The sequence below is a fragment of the Mus caroli genome, unplaced genomic scaffold (genome assembly GCF_978045245.1).
Source record: "Mus caroli unplaced genomic scaffold, Mus_caroli_1 scaffold_4, whole genome shotgun sequence".
NCBI lineage: Eukaryota > Metazoa > Chordata > Mammalia > Rodentia > Muridae > Mus > Mus caroli.
In genome coordinates, this window is record NW_028227259.1 from 20152738 (window position 1) to 20175570 (window position 22833).

At 37.8% G+C, this 22833-nt stretch overlaps 1 protein-coding gene across 4 annotated transcripts in view; it reads left to right on the forward strand.

Annotated features, from left to right (window-relative positions):
* Positions 1 to 22833, forward strand: part of Rundc3b (RUN domain containing 3B) — a 126078-nt gene that overhangs the window by 83370 nt on the left and 19875 nt on the right. For 2 of the 4 annotated variants that reach the window (XM_021163318.3, XM_085836481.1), the window contains 3 exons: positions 3273 to 3441; positions 11413 to 11570; positions 20414 to 20560. In XM_021163318.3, coding sequence (XP_021018977.1) covers positions 3273 to 3441; positions 11413 to 11570; positions 20414 to 20560 — 474 coding nt within the window. The remainder of the gene's footprint in view (positions 1 to 3272; positions 3442 to 11412; positions 11571 to 20413; positions 20561 to 22833) is intronic. The other 2 variants (XM_085836480.1, XM_021163319.3) reach the window with 2 other exon arrangements.

Below are 22833 nucleotides of genomic sequence, written 5' to 3' on the forward strand. Positions count from 1 at the left end.
GCTTAGATGAGAGAGTAAATAGACCAACAACCTGTATATCAGAAAGGAAAAAAAAAACCCAGAGCTTTTCCTCTCAATCAAGTGATTTTTCTTTATGAAAAACCAAGACCTTTATAAAAGCCATCAATTACACTTTCCAATGACAAGTAGAAAGAGGTCAAAGGTAAACTTGAGGAAAGTAGTGACTTATTTGGTATCAGTAAAAATAAGTCTTAGAACTGGAACTAGAAATGGAGCTCATTTCAGTTGTTTCAATTGTTAACCCATTAACAACGAGGCTAGCACGCTGGTGTCGGAGCACTCTCTGACTTACATCAAAGCTTTGCTGAATACCACCTTACTCAGGAACTGCCATTGACCTTCCCTCCCCTGGGAGTGCCTTTCCTCACTTCTTTCCACACTATCCGTTTCTGTTTAATATTGGTTATATTACTTCCCTGCTTCCCTCCACTAGAATAGAAACTGCCAAAAAGCCAAATAACTTTTTATTCAGGTTTATATTATACATTAAGCATATAGCCTGCATACATCTGTACCCTCTGTTTTCTCTCTTCTGCTCAAGACTTTCGTCTCCTTTTATTTTTTCTTATTTTGGATTTTTTTTTTTTTTTTTTTTTTTTTTTTACATTTCAAATGTTATCCCTTTCGAGATTTCCCCACCCCCCACAACACACACACAACCCTATCCCATTTCCCCTTCTCCTGCTTCTATGAGGGTGTGCCCCTACCCACCCACCCACTCTTGTCTCCCTGCCCTCACATTCCTCTGTACTGGGTCATCCAGCCTTCGCAGGACCAAGGGCCTCTCCTCCCATTGATGCCCGACAAGGCCGTCCTCTGCTACATATGCAGCTGGAGCCATGGGTCCCTCCATGTGTACTCCTTGGTATGTACTCACTGATAAGTGAATATTAGCCCAAAAGCATCCACTTTCCTACAGTGACAAAAGACAAGGGTTTTTGTTTTGCTTTATTCACACATCCTTGGTGCCTAGCATAGTGCTTAGCTGTGTGCAGTAGACATGCTTTGAGAATTAAATAATGGAGCTTCTAGATTTTTCAGTGTTTACTTATAAAATGAAAAATATTTATTTGAAGGAGATAATACTTGTAGAAATTTCATCAAAGCTTATCAGGTTAGATATTTTATAGTCCATTTGATTTGTTATATGTCATATTAAACTTAAATTTTCATTAATAAAGAAGTTGATAATAATGACTACCCTCTTTTTAATAACTGTAAATAATGAAATATTATTAAATGAAAAAATTTCTTTGTATTAAAATTCCATTAATTTTTCAGTGTAAATTCCTAAAATGTTTTGTTCTTTGAAATATTTATATTGAGATAATTTTTATTATTCATCACTGTTGTATGTGTGGGTATATTACCAGCATGTGTGCCTGTGCAGCATGTGACGGCTGCCTACTCAGGGCAGAAGAGCACATGGAGACCCTGGGACTAGAGTTAAAGAGGCTTGTGAACTGCCGTATTGCTGCGGGAAGCCTGGGTCTCTGGAAGAGCAGCCAGAGCTCTTAACCACTAAGCCATCTCTCCAGATTCTCATTTAGAAAATCTTGAATATAATTTTCTGCTAAACTATTTGAAGAACTTTTGTATCTTTTAAACTAAAAATATACCTTAAAGAATTATAATTTATTAGCTGCACTCTACCAAAACTTACAGGCTATCACAGAGTTGCCCAGTATCAACTTATACCACATTTAATTTTTTTCCTTGTTTACTTATCTTCACATTGTATAGTATAATTACATCGGTTTCCCATCCTTTCCTTCTCCAGACCCTCCCATGTCCTATTTGTTTTATTTCCCGCTCATTCAACCCATTGGAACATTTGCAGCTTTGGTCAGCAAAGCATTGAAAGAGAGTAAGATAGTATCAAGAGTCTGTTACATAACACCATTTCCTATTAGGATGGCTGTGAATGAACTACTTAATCTCATCTCCCTCCTTTGTTGGATGAATACTTATATAAAGAATTTGCTACTGGTACTTGATGTGATTTTTAAGAGAATTCATGATAAAATGTTAAGATATATATGTGACACTGTGAACTATAAGTGTTTCTTTTCCTCCCTGTCCCTTAAAAGAGCCTTCTTACCAACATCCCTCCTTTTCTATTTTTGGGGATAATCATTTTCTGAATTCTTAGGAAATTAAGCATTTGAATTTTAACATCCTTATGTAATTATCTTCCTGATTATTAATTGAACTGCTGTATTGAAGAGAGAGTTACTTCTCATTTTCCTTTTTTAATGTTAGTAGTTTAAATTTTTTAATTACATACATGCATACATACATTTATTTACTTATTTATTTATCCTGTCTCTCTCTGGGAATAAGGAGAGAAAGAGAGGAAAGTACAGTTGCTTGGGTCATGGCATTTGCATGGAAGTCAGAGGTTGCTTTGTTGGTCCTGCGCTTCCACTGTGAAATCCTACAGATGGAACTCAGGTTACCCGGCCTGGTGGCCAGTACGTTTGCCTGGAGAACATCTCACCAGCCTGGCTGTAGTATTTTTAAACTCTGTATTCTTCCACAAGTTGTGTGCCACCTTTATCCTCTCAGGTTTTTCAGGCAGGACAAATTTTAAGTTGAGGGTTTTGTTCCTGAGTTGATTGGTATCCCAGTCCCTCCACTGGAACCCTTGCCTGATTGCATTTTTAAATTGTTTACTTTTCAAATTAATGCAGATGATCCAAGGAAAACTTGTATAAATTGATAAATCTTGTTCTTAGACTTTCAGTTGATTTAACTCCAAGTGGTACTTTTAGAGTGACTTATAAAAGATTATCAGTTTAGCCTATGTAGTTATCTTGTGATTCTGTTGAAGTAATACTGTAGAATACATATGTAAATATACAGAAACAATGAGAATAGGAAAGTGGTCATTGGTTTGTAACAGATACAAACACTGTTAGTTGAAAGCTTACTAAGTCTAGATCTTGTTCTATCTGTTGAGGAAAAACCTGTAAACAGTATAGACAAAAATCTGATTCCTATTGTCCCTTTTGTAATAGAATATTTAGGGTATAGGTGACAATAAATTTAATGTCATAAAATAGGTGAAAGAAGCTAGATTGTGTTTTGTCAAGACAGTTAAGTCTTCAAAGCAGAATTGTTATAATTCTGCCTTTACTACAACGTATTTTTGAGTTTGTTTACCAATCTTAGAAAACAGAAGTGTGAATTTTAAGAATCAAATTGGAATCACCATTTCACTGTCTTCTTTCTACCTTTGACCTTCCCAGTTCTGACAGCATCAGCAGTGATGAGGAAGAACTCAGGACATTTGGGAGCAGTGACAGTGAGGGCAGCACCCCAGAGAATGTGGGACCGCCTCTCATCCTAGACGAGAACACCTGGTTCAACAAGTGCAAGAGAGTAAGGCAGAAATACCAACTTACCCTGGAGCAGAAGGTACTTAACAATTCTCAAAAGCCACTTGCTTTGGAATGGCAGAGATCTTTTTATTTTGTTTTATTCAAGTAACTTTCAGCTAAAGAAAATTGTGTACTCATTGCTACTTTCTTTTTACTTCTGAATTGGAAACTTATTTAAAAATAAAGAAAGATGAAAGGCAGCAGGTTAGAGGTACTCAGCAGAAACCCACTAAAAGACTCAAATGGCTGAGGAGACTAGGGGTGGTGGCATCAGCCTCTAATCCTAGCATTTAGGAGAAGACAGAGGATTAAGAGTTGCTATGTAGCCGGGCGCTTGGGAGGCAGAGGCAGGCAGATTTCTGAGTTCGAGGCCAGCCTGGTCTACAGAGTGAGTTCCAGGACAGCCAGGGCTACACAGAGAAACCCTGTCTCGAAAAAACTAAAAAACCAAAACCAAACATACAAAAAAAAAAAAAAAAAAAAAAACAAGAGTTGCTATGTAGCCTAACATAGCAAGACCCAATTTTAATAAGACCAAAGGGCTAAGGAGGGATAGATAGTTTAATGGTAGAGCACGTGCGTTGCATGCTCAAACCACTGGAATAGTCCCTAGCACCATAAATAGCAACAACAACAAACCCATGGGGAGAGGCTACTCAGCGTGTGACTGTAGGGTGACAGTGAAGCTCAGCATCATGAACATGGCTTGGAGAAAACCATGCACTTTGATAGTGGGATAATTTGCCAGCATTGGTTAAATAAGAAGTTTGAAGTGAGAGAGGAAGAGAGCCAGTGAGCACAGCTGGACACCGGCACTGTGCAAAAGTGCAGAAGGAACACAGTGACCCAGCCTGAACAGGATGGCTTGGCACTGGAGAGTTTCTCTGCACTTTCCAGCATATATTTGGAAAGCTATTTTGAAAAAGTCTTGTCTGAGCTTGCTGCTCTGGGAATCAAAATGCCTTGCACCCTGTTTCCAGGAACTGACAATAAACACAATTATGCTGACTTGAATTGGAGACTAGTCCGCTGGGAGATTGTGTGAAGTAAACTGACTGAGAATTCTGTTCAAGGTGAAGCCTGTCTGTGACAGGGAGGCAGCTGGGTACAGTTCCCTGTAAGACTTAGCTGATTCTGCTCAAGAGATAAATATTGAAGCACAGGAGCCCTGGGTATTGGCAATGAATGGCAGGCCCATGCTGCCCCAGATGTGGCAGGGATCCTGAGGCCCTGTGGCATCACCTGTACCCCCATTCATCCCATGGAGAATGCAGAGCAAGTGTCTCCAGAATAAAGCTACAGGGGCCTTGTGCTAGCTCCAGATCTTACTTAGAGCAAGCCACTAAGGGTATTTCAGATGCCCATACCACCTGCCAGGAACAAAGTGGAAGAAGGAAAGGAGTGAAAAGGTCCAGACTTCGCTTTCCTCAAGGGCACATGACTAAGTGACTAAGAGATGTGGAAAGAAGCCACTGCCAGAGAGACACAGCAGTGTGTGCTATCTCACTTTAGTAGAGAGGAAATTTTCATTTTTATTTTAAAAGCCTCATTATTTATTTATCTGTGTGTATCACACACATATATACACAACATACACACGTGCACGTGCAAATGCACAAGATGCAAGTGCCAAAGCACGCATGCGGAGGTCAGAGGACAGTTTAGGGAGTAGACTCTCCTTGTGTGGGTTCCAGGGATTGAGCGTAAGTGAGCAGGTTGAGCAAATGTACCTTTACCTGCTGAGTCACCCTCTGACCTTTCTGACCTCATTTGCTTGTAAGCTAATGGGTTAACTCACTGATGAGGGTTAAATCCTCATAATCCAAAATTCCCTGAGCAGGCCTATATCAGGAACCATGTCTTCAACGAATGAGTCTTCAGAAGACATTTGACACTAAAACTATAATAAAAGTGGAAAAATACCCATCTCAGCAGAGTCACAAGATTTAACATACAGACAGGAGATATTACCTCGAAGGGCATGATTCCTTAAGAATTTCAGAATTCTCTTGTAATTGAGTCCAAAGATAACAAAGTAAAAGATACACTAGGCAATTTAAAAGGAATGCTTTTAAAGAGTACTTAATGATTTTTTTCATGTTTTTTCCTTCTTCATTTTTGGAAATTAGTGTAACTGAAAACAATGTGAATTAACAGATATAAGTGGCAGATATTCAGCATTTGTAGGACTTAGAAAAGAACGGAATGAGGAAGATAATTATCTAAAATGTAGGCAGAGAACAGACAGTTCAAAGGAAGTAAAGGAATAAAATGACTGATAGAGACAAAATAGAAAATAGAGATGAACAGAACCGAGTGGTGATTGTTTACCACATCCAATGAATTGGAAAAATCCATAGCAGAATAATTTCCTCTAAAATGTTAAGGCACAGATAAGCAGTTTTTTTTCAATGAAGCACATAGGCAGTATAACAAAGGAGTAGCCAAGCCCTTGCCAATAATATTATTAGAGAATAATTGTAATAATGTCATGCCATAGGAAACTTAAATCAAGAATTTCTTTAAATATCACTTAGCAAAACTGATACCCTCACACTTTTTTGAAAAATTAAATAACCTTTGAAAAATCATTTCCCAGGACTAACTAATGAGCTCCTCAGATTCGTGATTCGGGAATACACTCTAGCAACTATGGTCACAACAGTGCTCCCTACTGTACAGTGAGTGCTTCACAACAGTGCTCCCTACTGTACAGTGAGTGTTTCTAGTACCAGACTGTCCTAATCAGGGTTTCTATTCCTGCACAAACATCATGACCAAGAAGCAAGTTGGGAAGGAAAGGGTTTATTCAGCTTACTCTTCCACATTGCTGTTCATCACTGAAGGAAGTCAGGACTGGAACTCACACAGTCAGGAAGCAGGAGCTGATGCAGAGGCCATGGAGGGATGTTCTTTACTGGCTTACCTCCCCTGGCTTGCTCAGCCTGCTCTCTTATAGAACCAAGACTACCAGCCCAGAGATGGTCCCACCCACAAGGGGCCTTTTCCCCTTGATCACTAATTGAGAAAATGCCTTACAGTTGGATCTCATGGAGGCATTTCCTCAACTGAAGCTCCTTTCTCTGTGATAACTCCAGCTGTGTCAAGTTGACATAAAACTAGCGAGTACACAGACAAACCAGAAGTGATTTAAGTGAAGCCAATGTATCGTTACTATTTGTGCGAAGTCATAGAAGCATAATACATGGTAGGAATATGATTACTATAAAATATAAAAGCAATAGTAAGAACAATTAGACATCTAAGAATTCTAAGAAATCACTGGGCTTATTCCTCAGAAGTTATACTCTTGAGAATTCTGGAATACATGGCCAGGAAACATATAACTGTGTTCATAGCATTATTGTTAATAACAAAAGAATTCTGAAATAATTCTAATGGCCATTGACTAGGTATGGATTAAATTATAATATTCATACAAGGAAATAATATATAGTATTGGAAGTCAATGGACGATTTGGCTGAAATCACCAATGTAGATGAAAAAGCAAGCTTCAAAAGAGTAGAGGCAAAACTCAGGGAAACCAGGCTGTATTTTAAGACAACATACATATATGTCAAGATACTGCCCTTCCTGCAGATAACAGAAATCAGTATACTGGCTCCTACTATAGTGATAATTAATTGAGATAATAGATTGTTTATTGTTTAATTACTAATGCTTAAAATTTTTATATATAGTTTATACTAAATATATATAAAGACTTGTTTTGCTTATAAAATTATTTTCTATGATTGAGATTCTATTTTGAACTAAATGTATGAAATTTATTATGGAAAACAGCCTTCAGGGGCAAATAATACTAGCTACTATCAACAGGTATGAAGTTAAAAGAAAGGAGGCAGTTTGTCAATGTCACAAACAAGATATCACATACTGTGATGTTAGTGGAAAAGCTAGACTATGACCTCAGCATCTCATAGCCAATACCCTATAGTCTAATGAAAACACAGGCCTCCCACTAGTATACTAAAATATCAGTATCTATATGATTTTGAATAGTAATTACATAGAGTAAATTTTCTAATAGAACTATAGTTTAAAGCTAGGAGGTATGTACTGAACACTGTTAACGAAGCTTGGGAATATTTTCATTTATTTATGTATTCACTTTACGTCTCTATCACAGCCCACCCCCACCCCCTTTTCAGTGTCCCCCTCTCACACAGCCCCTCCCCCTCCCCTTCTCTTCTGAGGATTAGGACCCCCCCCTTGGTATCAACTCACCCTGGCACATCAATTCACTGCATCCTCTCCCACTGAGGCCAGACAAGTCAGCCCAGTTAGGGGAATGGGCAAGCAGGCAACAGAGTCAGGGACAGTCCTCTCTCCAGTTGTTGGTAGACCTGAATGAAGCCCAAGCCACACATCTGCTACATGTGGGGGTAGAGAAGATGGTTACAGCCCATGCTCGCTCTTTGGCTGATGATTAAGTCTCTAGGAGCCCCAAAGGGTACAGGTTAGTTGACTCTGTTGGTCTTCCTGTGCCATTCCTATCCCCTCCAGGTCCATGAATCCTTTCCCCAACTCTTCCACAAGACTTCCCAAGTTCAGTCTAATGTTTGGCTGGGGGTCACTGCATCATTTTCAGTTAGCCATTGGGTAAAGCCTCTCAGAGGACAGTTATGCTAGGCTCCTATCTACAAGCTTAACAAAGTCTCTTCAATAGTGTCAGAGATTGGTTCTTGCACACGCGTGCACGCGCGCGCGCAGACACACACACACGGTTGAAAAATAGAGGACCTAGAAGGCCCAGCATGCATCAGGGGGCTTTAAGCTGCCAGAAAAAGCTCTTGTTCTGTGATTTCTGGGCCCTTTCCCTCCTGGTTCCATGGTCTGAAGGCATTTAAACCCACTGAGATGAGCCTGGCGTGGTGGCACACATAATCCCAGCACTCAAGAGGCAGAGGCAGGCAAATCTCTGAGTCCCAGGACAGTTTAGTTTACAGAGCCAATTCCAAGATAGCCAAGGCTACACAAAGAAACAAATAACAACAAGAAAACCTCAGCAAGGACTTAGAAACTTCCTAAGTCTAATCTTAGCTACAGGAAAAATAATCTAGCAGAGAACAGTATGTGGGTTAATAACATTGAGGAGCATTCCAAGCAGGCTCATATATGTGAACTTTACTCCTTTAAGGAAACGAAAGGTACAGGCTTGCTTGAAGGAAAGAAAACCAAGTTGTATTTGCTTGAAGAAACTCTAGCCGTGAGGTGGCAGAAGTGAGAACAGCAAAGTAAGACCAGATGTCTGTGTATCCAGTGTCTTGGGAAGCACAATTCTTGCCTGCACCACATTTCAAAACTATCTATTTGAAGCTGTGTGTGTGCATTGTGAAGTTGAACAACTTTTTGCAAATAAGTGGAAGGCATTGAGACTTTAGGTCCATCTAGATTCAAAAATGTCCAGGAAAGTTTCTTTGCGTCATGAAAGAACATTTGGTAACCTTGCAGTTTGGGACAGGAGGCATGTTTTGCAGACCGTTTTGCAATTTTCTGAAGCATCCTGCTTCCCAAAGTTAAATGTGAGGATGTGCATCTTTTTAGTGAAGAGATTCATGGCTTTCTCATAAAGGAAACTACAAAGACACAGGAGTGTGTGGCTGAATTATGTACTAAGCAGGCCTTTCTGTCAAATTAGAAGAGCAAAAAAGCATTTAAGACACAAACAGATGGACCATCCAGAGACTGCCCCACCCAGGGGTCCATCCCAAAATCAGCCACCAAACGCAGACACTATTGCATACGCCAGCAAGATTTTGATGAAAGGACCCTGATATAGCTGTCTCTTGTGAGGCTATGCCAGTGCCTGACAAACACAGAAATGGATGCTCACAGTCAGCTAGTGGATGGATCACAGGGCCCCCAATGAGCTAGAGAAAGTACCCAAGGAGCTGAAGGGGTCTGCAACCCATATTGGAACAACAATATGAACTAACCAGTACTCCCAGAGCTCATGTCTCTCTAGCTGCATATGTAGCAGAAGATGGCCTAGTTGGCCATCACTGGGAAGAGAGGCCCCTTGGTCTTACAAACTTTATATGCCCCAGTACAGGGAAACACCAGGGCCAAGAAGTGGGAGTGAGTGGGTAGGGGAGCAGTGGGAAGGGTATAGGGAACTTTCAGGATAGCATTTGAAATGTAAATGAAGTAAATACTTAATAAAAAATTGAAAAAAAGATATGCATGTAAAATTGTAGTATATTTATTGCTTTTCCTCTATGTAATAAAAATGATCACATTCTTGTCTCACATTGTTAATTATTCTTCTCCAACTGTTTTCACAGATCTATCAGATCTAGGGTCTAAAATATATGCAGTGAATCATTTGTAAGAAAAAAATACAAAATTGTGTATATCTCTGTATGTTTTCACCTCTTTATCTTTAATGCAGCTGTGCAATAATAAATACAGAAATTACATAAAAGAAAAAAAAACTGTTCAAGAGAAGCTCAACAAGACTTTGACTTTGTCTGAATAGCTTGAAAAGGATGCCAGATGTCACAAAACTTGTGATTTTAGGGAGAATTTGGTGCCCCTGGATCTGGACTCCAGAAAACTCCAGAATATTAGCAAAAGGATGGAAGGGGACCATAGAGATGGATCAGTGGTTAGAGCACTTCCAGGTTCAGTTTCCAACACTCACATGACAGGCCACAGTCCTCTGTAACTTCAGTTCCAGGGAATCTGGAACCCCCTCTGGCCTTCACAAGCACCGGGGTGCACATGGTACACAAACATTTGTGTAGGCAAAATACAGATAAAAAAATAAAATAAATAAAAGGCAATGTGGAAAGGAATATATTGATTTCTCAATATTAAAAGAAATGAGTGTTTTAGTAGTAGCTTTTCTTTGCTCACTCTTGTTTTGCATCTTGATTTGGTCCAATTTTCTAAAGTGTTTACACATTGCCTTGAACTAGTCTTGAACACCTTTCCATGAGGCCCCTATCTAATATGTAGGAAGGAGTCCTTGATTCAGCAGTAGCTTACTTGGGACACGCCTAAAGATGTGAAGCTATATGCCAAAGACACTTGTAAAGTTATACGTTGGTCATGAATCTCATTACCTGGTCATTACATCTTGCCCCAGCCAACACTGACCAATCCTTCTCCTAGTCGCTAGTAATTCACTTATATGGGAAAGGTGACAGCTGGCTGAAAGAAAGAAGTAGCAAGAAACTAAAAACAAAAGTAAAATACCAACAACTTTAGTCTTTGGTACAGAGAAAGAAGTTTCTGTTTCCAAAATAAATCTTTATAATGAACACGGCTCTGATGGTATTAGGCAATTAGCCTTGTAGTTTATCAGGAGATGTTGCACAAAAGAAGCAGATCTTAATGGAGAAAAAAGCATGGACATGTGTACCTAGAAATGAGATAGTGTTTTCAGACTCTTGGGTTTTATAACTATTTGTTAATAGTAAAGTTAGTTTTGGAAACTGCCTTGTACCCACTGTTGAATTAACCTATCTGTTAACTCCTGTGAGCGTCAAATACACAGTGCCTGACAATTGAGAAGAAAGCAGTAACTACTTTGAAGGTGTCTTCTGCCTTCCATGTCTTCTAAAGAGTGCATCTAGAGTTGGTTTCCTGTATATACAAAGTGTAACTTGAGACTATTAATACTTGCAATTAGATATACATGACCTTAGAAAACCTGTGTTTGTCATCTATAGCCTCATTTATGTCTTGTGCATTAAATAATCCTTCCACTCTGGAACAGGAAGACATAGGAAAGTTCCAGGTCAGCTGGAATACATAACCAGTCCCTGTCTCCCACCCCACCCTCTGCCATAGTGTCAACAAGTGCATGCAACACATTAATCTTCTATAGTCAGTTAAAATCATTCATCTCTAATATTTTAAGATGTGACATTATGAAATAGATGAAAATAATGCTGGAGGTGCTCAGCATTGATCTTAAGATATCACAGTTTTGTAGTTGGCATAAAGATAACTTATATAATGATACTGTATTTCCAGGGTTATCTTGAAGAACTCTTACGGCTTCGTGAGAACCAACTTTCTGAATCTGTCTCTCAGAATAAAATACTACTTCAGAGGATCGAAGATTCTGATCTGGCCCACAAATTGGAGAAAGAACAGTTAGAATATATCATTGTGGAGCTTCAAGATCAGCTGTAAGTGAGACACTTTTATAAAAACATTGACAGTGCATGAATACCACAGTGGAATGTACTTTGCTGTATGATTTAAATTCCAAGAAATCTAGTAGCATCCCTTAAAACTTCTTACTCTTTTTAAATTAACTTTGTTCCTTACTAGAAAAATAATCTGTTTTTATTGTGAAAAAATTACAAAACATAAGATAAAATTAAATCATCCTTAGCATTCAATGCAGCATATTATTATAAATGATTTTTTTTTTTTTTTTACTTTTTAAGTTTCTGTTTTGTTTTTCCAGTGCTAGGCTTCCTTCAAACTTCCTGAGGCATATTCTCAGCCCTAAGCATTTATGTAGTTGCATTAGCTATCAATTGACTGCAAAATGATTGCACATAGACCATCATCATTCAAGCTCAGTCCTGGTTGATAAAACCAATACCAGGTTCTGCCAGGATGTCACTGTGTATAATTTAATGTAGTATCCTTTTAAAAAGTTGTGTAGCAAGAAGTTTTTAGATGAACAAAGCTATGGGGTATGAAACTGCATTCTCGTAGGAGCTCCTTCACCTATCACTGCTCAAAGCTCTCACACTAATTCTACCATTATGTTAAACTAATGTTGATTGTTTATTAAAAAAAAAAGTACATAATAGCTTCTACTCTTAAAGGATGATTTTTAAATGTTATTAGACTTCCAGAAAAATTATAAAGATAAGTACCCAGAATTTTCATCTTTATTTTATAAGATTCATCAGATTTTAACGTTTACCTTATAGTCCCTCCCTCTCCTCACATATATGCACATCTTTAGCCACTTAGATGTCTTATACATTATCATATGTCTTCTGCCTTCTGCCTCTGTGTATCTGATGTTTACTAAGAATCAAGATATTCTAATATATAACAAATGTCCATAAATCAGCTATAGTAGGTCAAATTAGTTGAATATTTTAATCTTCTCCATCATTCATGGTCAGTGTCATTTCTAAGAATGCCCCTCAGTGCAGTTCTGTTTCTTTGTCACCACATCCAATTCAAGAGTGTTTGTTATTTTATTTAGTTTTCAGATTTTTTTTTGGATATTTTATTTATTTATATTTCAAATGTTATCCCGTTTCCCAATCCGCCCCACCCACCCCATCCCTCCTTGTTCAGTCACTTTAAACATAGAGCAGTTCCTCTCTTTGTGTCCCATGAGATTGATACTGATAAGAAATACAACCCAGTAATTTTTATCATATTTAATTGTCTTTCTTTGGTTTGCTTTGAATTTACCTATTTTTTTATAACTGAACTATAATAGAAGTTAAATTTGCCTTCAGTGTATAATACTCAAAAGCATGTAAAGTCTATTGGCACATATTAATGATATAAATTTTAATGGGTTAAGGAAATACCCTTATTCTGTCTTTTGTAGTTAATGCAGTTCCCCTTTGTAGCTGCGATGTGATAAGAGAGAGTCTAATAGAGGGGCAGGGCGGAGGGAGGGGATGGGGGACCTTTGGGATAGCATTTGAAATGTAAATGAAGAAAATAACTAATAAAAATATGTAAAATAAAAAAATCAAGCAAGTACTTGCTGCTGCCTCGAGAGAGACTACAGTAAACATTTACATTTGAGTTAATGCAAAGTTCAGAGAAGCCTTAGCAGAGGCTTGTGAGGCATCCCTTTTGTTTTGCAAACCCTGCCCAAGGAAGCTTTTTGGGCCCTTGCCTCCAGGGACCTGGGAATTATGTTAAATCCAAAACATTACTACAGCTTTATCCAGGTTTGTTCAAAACAAAGTTCAAATTTAAGGGTTATGAAAGGTTAGTGAGGCGATGGAACTTGTAATTTGGCCTGCCTATTCCAGCAGTCATCCCAGGAAATGCATACAGAATTATTATAAATGTTGAATATTGTTTTAATACAATCTTCCTTTGCATCCTGATGATTGTAAAAGGTTTGCAATTAGCTTGTTTGCTTGTAATTTTAAATAACCAATGAAGCGATATCATTGGAAAATTTGCCACAGGGAATGGTTAATAGCCTATATATATATATGTACATATTATACAAACATATATACATATATATACACATATTATATATAATAGCCTATATTATATTATTTTATTATTAATTATTATAATAATTAATTATTATTATATTATATATAACTATATATATAATGTTACTGCTTCAATAAGAAAGTTTGAATCAAAAAAAAATCTAAAGCCAAATAAACATGACAAATAGCTTTTATTTTACTTATTTATTTGTTGTTGGGGGGTTGGTTTTTTTTTTTGGTTTTTTATTTGTTTTTTGTTTGTCTGTCTGTGTTTGTTTTGAAAGAGAGTCTCACTGTTAATCCTTAGCTGTCTTGGAATCTTGGGATTCACTGTGTAGACCAGGCTGGCCCAGAACTCCAAGAGATGCTCCTGCCTCTGCCTCAAGAGTGCTGAGCAAAGATGTGTACCACCACACCTGGCAGGCAATGGCTTTTAAAAGTAAGAAATCCTATTAATAAACAAACAACTCACTGTATTCTCTAGGAGTTTGCATATTGATAAAAATAATTATGTCCAGTCATGGTGCCTATTACTTCTAATAATGCAGAGAGCATTTGTAGCTCGTCAATAGAGAGCACATTCCGTATTACCCTAGCTTCTGTTAGACTGGATGAAAATAGCAAGACCCAAGTAATACAGATGGCTGGGTATTCTTTTATAATTAAAAGGTTAACAAGGTAATTGCATTTTTCTTCTTAAGTAATACTTGTAGCTCATCTAACTATTTTCATAATAAAATCAGTTTTGATGAGCTGAACCCATTGCATGAGCCTATAATCTCAGCACTGAGAAGCAAAGGAGAAGCATCATGTGGCTGAACCCATTCTGGGCTATTATATAGCAAGCCTTTGTCTTTGGAAATTAAATGTAAATACAATAAAAGTTAGGTTTACTTTATTAAAAATATTTTATTAAAGAATTAAACTTTAATAAGTTTATTTGACCTTTGATAATTTAAATGAAGAATCCCATATTTTAGATTGAAAAATAATTCATCTGTGTTATAGTTTTAGAATAGTAAAATAAATCTGTGTTATTGATCCTTTTGTTTTTTCAAAGGAACCTTACAGTTATTCCTAATACCTTTAAAAATATTTTAACAAAAACAATAAAGCAACAAATAAAAAGTGTCTAAAGCTGTACAGATGGCTCAGTGGTTAAGAGTACTGGCTACTCTTTCTAGGTACCCAGGTTCAATTCCCAGCATCTACATGGTGGCTCACAACTGTCTATAATGTATAACATCAATTCCAGATGATCTGATGTTTTTTTTTTCTAGCCTCCATAAGCAATAGGCACAGATGTGGTACAGAGGCACACATGCAAACTAAACATCCATCCACATAAAATAAATATTTAAAAATATATCCATTGATAAAAGTGGACCGTTTTTGATTGATAAGAGTTGACTGTTTCCTTGAGTTTAGAAGTTTCAGATTTACCTTGAAAGAATAGAGCTGTATCCTCCAGATTGTTTTAAGCTGCCTCACAAGATTCCTTTGCATAAGACTACTTTAGAAGACAAAGAGCAGGAGAGTGATGTCATTCTTACAGGAGAATTCTCATTACATAATGCTACTGAGAATTAAGATCCAGAATAGTCTGTTTTTACAGCTATAGAGAGAGTGTGAACATTTCCTTCGTAATGCTGAGGGCCGTCACCCATAGTCCATAGTCATGAAGCCTGCATCAAACCTGGATACTGGAGTTTCTTTTGTTTTTTTTTCTGATAAGATAAAGGCAACCAGGAGAAAGTAAAACATTTAAATACATCGATGTAAAACTCAAAAGTGGGATACTAAGAGATAGAAGACATATGTAATGCTTATTTCCACATGGGTTAAGAATCTTATTGAAACCTTTTCCATTCCTCTTGCTTTTATGTTTAACATTTCTTAATATATGTACTATAAGTTACATTATTGTCTTATACTACATACATCACTAAATTACTTATGAGAACTACAAAATGCTCAGACATTATGAGCATTTCTGTCATATAACACCAAAACAATTAAAGTAGTAAAGATCACAGACAGAAAGCAGAATAGCTGGGCATTGTAACACAGGTGTTACTGGGTTTCTCCTATTTTTATTGTTTGTGTATATATGATTTCAGGGACTATAGTTTTTTTTAATACATCTCAATCAGTTTTCCCTCCTTCCAGTTCCCTCCCTCCCTCCCTCCCAGATCACCTGTTCTCTCTTTCCCTTCAGAGAAGAGCAGACCTCCTAGGGATGTCTGCTGAAAAAAGCATAACAAGATGCAATAAGACCAGACACAAACCCTCTTATCAAGGCTAGATGAGGCAACCCAGTAAGAAGAAAAGGCCCCAAGACCAGGCAGAAGGGTCAGAGACACACCCCACTCGCACTGTTAGAAGTCCCACAAGAAAACCACATAACTGTGGGTCCGCATTCTGCTTCGCTGCTGAGCTGTGTGAACTCAGCTTAGGTAGACAAAAGGGGCACTAGGCTACATTCCATTCTCTCTACCATGGTTGTGCTGGGCTCTGTGAGCCTCCATAAGCCTTTCATAATTAATGCAGTGAGCTGTATTCTCCTGGTGTTCTTGACCACTCTGTCTCCTAGCATTCTTCCTTCCCTTCTTCTGCAGGGTTCTCTGAGGTCCAAGAGGAGAGACCTGATGGAGATCTCTAATTTGGGCTGTCTCCCTACCTAATGTTTGGTTTGTGGGTCTCTGCATCTCCTCCCATCAGCTATAGGAAGAGACATCTCTGATGACAATTGGGCTAGGCACTGATCTGGACTCCTGGCAACCAATGTTCCTTTCTGCAATAAACAGTTAGGGGTAGGGGGTCTCATCTCAGCAATCGTTAGTTTCCTATATTTCTTTGTCTATGTGTTAGACTTCATGAGACTTCCGTCCTTCTGTGTTAGCATGTCTATTTATGGTTCAGATCTTCTTCAGGCAGATATTTGTAGGAGACTCAGTCTCACCGACTTTTGGTCCTCTGACTCTAGAATCTGTCTGCCACATTTTGTGGTTGAGCCTTAGGTACAGTAGTTGCATTGTAGATATATCCATTAAGGCTGGACTTCACACCATCCATTGGTCTAATTTCAACACTTATTAGAGTTTTAAGAAAATTGTGAAATGTTGAATATTTATCTTTAGTCACTGGTTTAACAGTTATTTGATAATTTAAGGTAAAGTCACTTTGAGGCTAGGCACAAATAAGAAAAATGTTCTTCATGGCTCACAGAATCAACTGACCAGGACTCAAGTGTGCTCACAGAGGTCAGGGAACTTGTACACATCTGACCTTGGTCTGCTGCATATGTGTTATGATTGTGTTGCTAAGTGTTCTTGTGGGATTCCTAATAGTGGTAGCAGGGGTTGTCTCTGACTCTTTTGTCTGCCTCTGGGACCCTGTTCCTCCTACTGGGTTGCCTCATCCAGCCTTGATGTGAGAATATGACCTGGTCTTATTGTAGCTTGTTATGCTGTATTTTGTTGAAGTCCCTGGAAGGCTTACTCTTTTCTGAGAGAAGTGAAAGGGGAGGTGAGGGGACACTGCAGTTAGGATGTAATATATGAAGGATGTAATATATGTAATATATGAAGGATAACATGGGAAAAATTCAAAAAGGAAAGAAAAATGTTCTTGCTTCGCTAACCTTAGGTGAATCACTTTGAATAGGTCTTACTATAAACTTGCTATCATTTTAAAGGTAAATAATGGGATTGTCTAGTTTCAAGGCAGCTGGCAGTTAATTCTTGGTTACAGTAGAGTTTACTGGAAAGCTGCCTGCAGTTTGCAGGACAATAGAGTAGAGAAATACTAGTGACTGTGAGAAGTTCTCTGCTGACCTTGGTCAGGCCCCAGTGCTTGAGTAGACAAATAGGCCTGCATATTTGTCACTCAGATTAGCTTGTCAAGATTCTAAAATATAGAATGGAATTTTTAATTTAACATAACTCATTTGCCTGTTCTGTGGTGAACCCAAGAGAGAAAACCTAGCTCATTTCAAAGAACCAATCAGCTGTCAGTAGAAACAGTATAATTAGGATTTCTAAGGACAAAAATCTAAAGGTAACACTGAGGCCAGGGAGATGGCTCAGTTGGTAAAGGTACTTGCTACTAAACCTTAGTTCATTTCTCATAATGCGCAAGGTGGAAGGAGAGAACCAACACCTATAAATTATCCTCATATCCAATGCAATACACTAAATTAATAAGCTTATTTAAGATAATACCATAATGTAGTTTTAGGCAAAAGTTTTCTGTGGACAACTGTTATGATGTAACCTTTGTGAAACCAGTTCTTTTAAATTAGAAATTGTAGCGGACAGTGGTAGTGTGTGCCTTTAATCCCTCACTTGGAGCCAGAGACAGGCAGATCTGTGTGCGTTCAAAGCCAGCCTAGTCTACAGAGTGAGTTATAGGACAGTAAAGAAAAAAGGTTTGGACAGTACAAAGAAAAACCCTGTTTGTAGATAGATAGATAGAGAGAGAGAGAGAGAGAGAGAGAGAGAGAGAGAGGGAGGGAGGGAGGGAGGGAGGGAGGGAGAGAGAGAGAGAGAGAGAGAGAGAGAGAGAGAGAGAGAGAGAGAAAAGAAAGAAAGAAAGAAAGAAAGAAAGAAAAGAAAAGAAAGAAAGAAAGAAAGAAAGAAAGAAAGAAAGAAAAGAAAAGAAAAGAAAAGAAAGAAAGAAAGAAAGAAAGAAAGAAAGAAAGAAAGAAAGAAAGAAAGAAAGAAAGAAAGAAAGAAAGAAAGGAAAGAAAGAAAGAAAGAAAGAAAGAAAGAAAGAAAGAAAGAAAGAAAGAAAGAAAGAAAGAAAGAAAGAAAGAAAAGAGTGCTGGTACCCATTCTTAGCAGAGTCTGCCAGTGCAAGTTATTCACAGATGCACAGTTGTAGTTCTCAAACCCTGATGGGAATGAATGTTGCCTGACATCTCCTCATAGCTTTGAAGCTGAGTTTTCCATTGATATACACTAGAAACCTCCTAGGGAGGGAATATGTAATATAGAAAAATTTACTATGAAAACCCAAAATAATGGCAGTGTATTGTGGTAGATTATCATGCTGATAATCCTCATTTCTTCTTTTTCTAACAATCTTAGATTTTCTGTAAAGTTTTGTTTTCAATAAAGTAGACAATGTTAAGACACCTTGAAAGTCTTTTAAATGAGTTTTATGTCTTTTTCCTGTGAAAGGAATTGTGTCAACTGTCCAGTAAAAAAAGTATCTTAGTAAGAGTCATTCTCCCTGGCTTCTTAGTATAACATTATGAGACAAAATCTAGTATGTGTACTAGATGATATTTCTCTGTGTATATAGTAAAACGCATACTTTAGCAGACAGTTATTAAATACAATGTAAAATCAGAACTATTCCATAGCCTACTAAGACATGTAAACACAGTTATTGTGTAGACCCACTATTAATAGTCAGAGCTTATGCTAGCGATTGTCTGTAGTGTAGGATTGTGCTGCCAACTACTGACTCACTCCCTTCTCTTGCATCCAGAACGGGGCTGTGGGCTGAGGAGGTTGGTAATAGGTATCTATCGCTTCCCTACTCCTGACATGATGACCCAGAATCTTAGTACACAGTAAGCTCATAGGCTTCTGTTTGAGAATGCATGTTGAATACATGACTTATAAGGTTTTGAGAGATATAGTACCTTTGCTTTTAAATTTTCTTTAATCAGTTCAGATGTTGAATTAGTCTTGTGACAAAAATCAGTTGCTTCATGAAAATTAAAATTTTGGCAAAATTTTAATTCTGTTGCCAGTTGTTCTTATCAACTAACATTCTTATAAGAAAAACTTGGCGAAAGATTGCCATTTGATTATAGCATCTAGTACAGTTGATACTTGATTTAATTATTTTTATGAAACTTTATTAATAGTCATTTCTGACAAAAGCAGTTTAGTAGGTCTGGAAAGATAACTTGGCAGATGAAGGCAGCATGGACTGCTTTGGTAGAGGACCTGACTCTAGTTCCTGCCATCTAAGGTGGCTCCAGGGGACCTGACACCCTCCTCTGGCCTCCAAAGTATCTATGTATACACAGCACACACATACATACCACACACAGACACACTCACAGACATAGTTAAAATGTTTACAATTAAAAGGGAAAATAAATAGAGGAAATTTTTTAAAATAAAAATATTATTTAGCTGGGCGTGGTGGCACGTGCCTTTGATCTCAGCACTTGGGAGGCAGAGGCAGGCGGATTTCTGAGTTCGAGGCCAGCCTGGTCTATAAAGTGAGTTCCAGGACAGCCAGGGCTACACAGAGAAACCCTGTCTCGAAAAACCAAAAAAAAAAAAAAAAAAAAAAAATTTTAAATGCATTGCATGAATTTTAAAATTTCATATATTTATAGTTTTTAAATTGCTTTAACTGATCTTTTTACTTGAGTTAAATTATTTTCAATAATTCTGAGTTTTCAAACCAGGAGATCATAGACATGGAACCTGTTTTAGCTAGGATGCCATTGCTTTTGGTTTAGGTTTACAGTGATGTTGGACCCTTTAGTTCTTCTACTAAAGAGTTAACACCTCAGTGGAGAAGACAGAAAGTCTAATTTACAGTAGTAGTAATTGATCCTAGCCAGCAGAGAAAGTCTAAAGAGCATGTGCTGTAGAAGATGAAGCAGCAGAGTCCCAGCCAGCCCTGCCCTGTGGTGCTCCAGTGGTTCAGCTCAGCTTAGTGACATACTATTTGTAAACAATTACTTTGGGGCCTACATACCAGTTAGGTTCCTCTGCCATTGAGGAAAAAAAAAAGAGTAAAAGCAAAAGCACTCACCATCTTAATATTCACAGGACTGTACTAAAGAATAATGATTTAAGATCAAGACAAGAGTTAACTGCCCACCTCACCAAGCAGTGGCCCTCCCCAGGAGCTCTGGATGTCAATGCTGTTGCCTTGGATACCTTGCTTTACCGAAAACACAATAAACAGTGGTATGAGTAAGTGTAAAGCTTTTTTTCCAACTAATTACACATTTAGTTGTACCAAAACTTGTGGCTATCCACTCTGGTATCTCAGTTATTTTTCTGAACATATTATTAGCCAAGATAGTCCTTAGGACTGCTTTGATGAGGTTCCCTTAAGAAGCAGATGTCTAAACTTTTGAAGCCAAGGCACCCTGGGGAAGCATTTGTAGGTGATAGTGTCAGACCAGCTGTCTCCTGTTCTGTTAAATTTCCAGTCATCCCTTAAGTGTATCTATGAACTTGCTTTCATGAGGCATCTATTTTGAAATTTTAGCTTTAGGATATACTGGCCTAGAATTAGTTTTCTAGATTTTTTTGTTTAAAAAATATCGTATTCAATCTTCTAAAAGTATATAAAAGTTTGAAGTTCTCAGTGGATTTGACTTTTGATCATTTTAATCAATCTAATTTTTAGGAGCAATAATACAGTCACTCTACCTCTGAGCCATAATTTCTTATTCCTAGTGAGTGTTCAGACTTTCATTTGAAAGTCAGGTTACATTAGCATCTTTGGGGTTTTAACACTTTTTCATCTTAATCATTTGTTTCCACTGTATTTTTCTTTAGTTTAATTTCTAACTTTCCTCCACATTATTCTTCTCTCCCAGCCCCTTTTATTTTTTATCTCCTTTCCACCTATTTCTCCATTTTCTATTTTCTTTCTCCCTCCCTCTGACCCTTCATCTTTTCCCTCTTCCTTTATCTGTTCTTCTTTATTGTCACTGGCAAAGTCACACATTCTTGCCTGTGCTTCTTAGGGCACCCTATTACATCACCTTGTGTGTCTGTCCATCCAGCATTCATCTAGATTTTCTGCTTCTTGACTTGTTACTCAGACATAGACACGTCTTACCAGAAGCACTGCTTCTACCGTCTTTATGCTTATGATTTTGGGAGTTGTTGTTTATCAATGATAGGATGCAAATTAAATTTGACCTTGCATTATTAAAAGTAATACTAGAGACAAACTTTTCTTGTCTTATTGATTGTTAAAGATAAGTAGAGGTGAGAAGGCTTCTTGTGGAATAAATCAGAAAATTTTTCATCTATTAAATCATTTCTTAGTATGACTCGAGGTGTGGCTTTGACCATTCAATAAATTAGCATAGAGTTCCTGTATGTGTTTACACATGAATAAATGTAAGTGTTACAGTAGCTATATCCTATGTGGAGTATAAGTTTGCCTTTCTGTGTCACACTTAATTGGTAGAACAATATTTGTATTCCAAATTTATAATTTAAAACATAATTTATAGAAATATATTTATTATATACATTTGACACATGAGAAGCTCTTAAATTTACAGTGATGAGCTGGGGATATGGGTTGGTTGATAAATTACTTTATGTTCAAATGTGAGCACCAGAGATTAGATCCTCTTTACCCCACAATCAGTAGGGGAACATACCTGTAATCCTAACCCTGTGAAGGCAAAGACAGGAAGATCTTGGAACCCACTAACCAGCTAGTGTTGTCCAATCCAAGAGCTCCTGTCTCAAACATCGCATGTGAGCCTAGAGGTGCATATATGAAAAATAATACACACACACATACACACACACACACACACACATATGTATCATGTACACATGCTCACTGTTGTGACAAGAGCAGTGGGCTGAGCTCAATCATTAAAGTGTTGAATGTCCTAGCATGAAGACCTGTATTTGATCCCTAGTTCCCATGTAAAAAGCTGGAGGTAGTGACTGGTACTTATAATCCCAGGCTTGGGGAGACAGAGCCAGATGGATCCCTGGGTCTCACTAGCCAACCAGCCCAGCCAGATTTGTAATCCTTGGGTCCTTTAAACACACACACACACACACAAAACCAAAAACGTGGACAGCTCCTGTGGAATAGTATCCAAAGTTGGCACAGACCACCCATGAGAGTACCCATGAGTACTGAAACGCACTCACATAAACATGAACAGATACACATTGTGACTATATTAAATCTGCAAAATCAAAGACTTTCTTCACAACATCCACTTCATTGTGAAACGGTAAAAAAAAAAAGTAAAATATTTTAGCCAGAAGATGTATACTTTTACCTACCCACAGAGATACCTATAGAGGAGTCAATGAAGAACCCAAAGTGTGTCTGTCTTAGCCATGCACACACACACACACACACACACACACACGCACAAAACCAAAAACGTGGACAGCTAGTGACAAATAAAAAATAAAGAACCGTAAGTGGAATATCTATTGCTATTTTACATCTGCATGCATAATGTTAC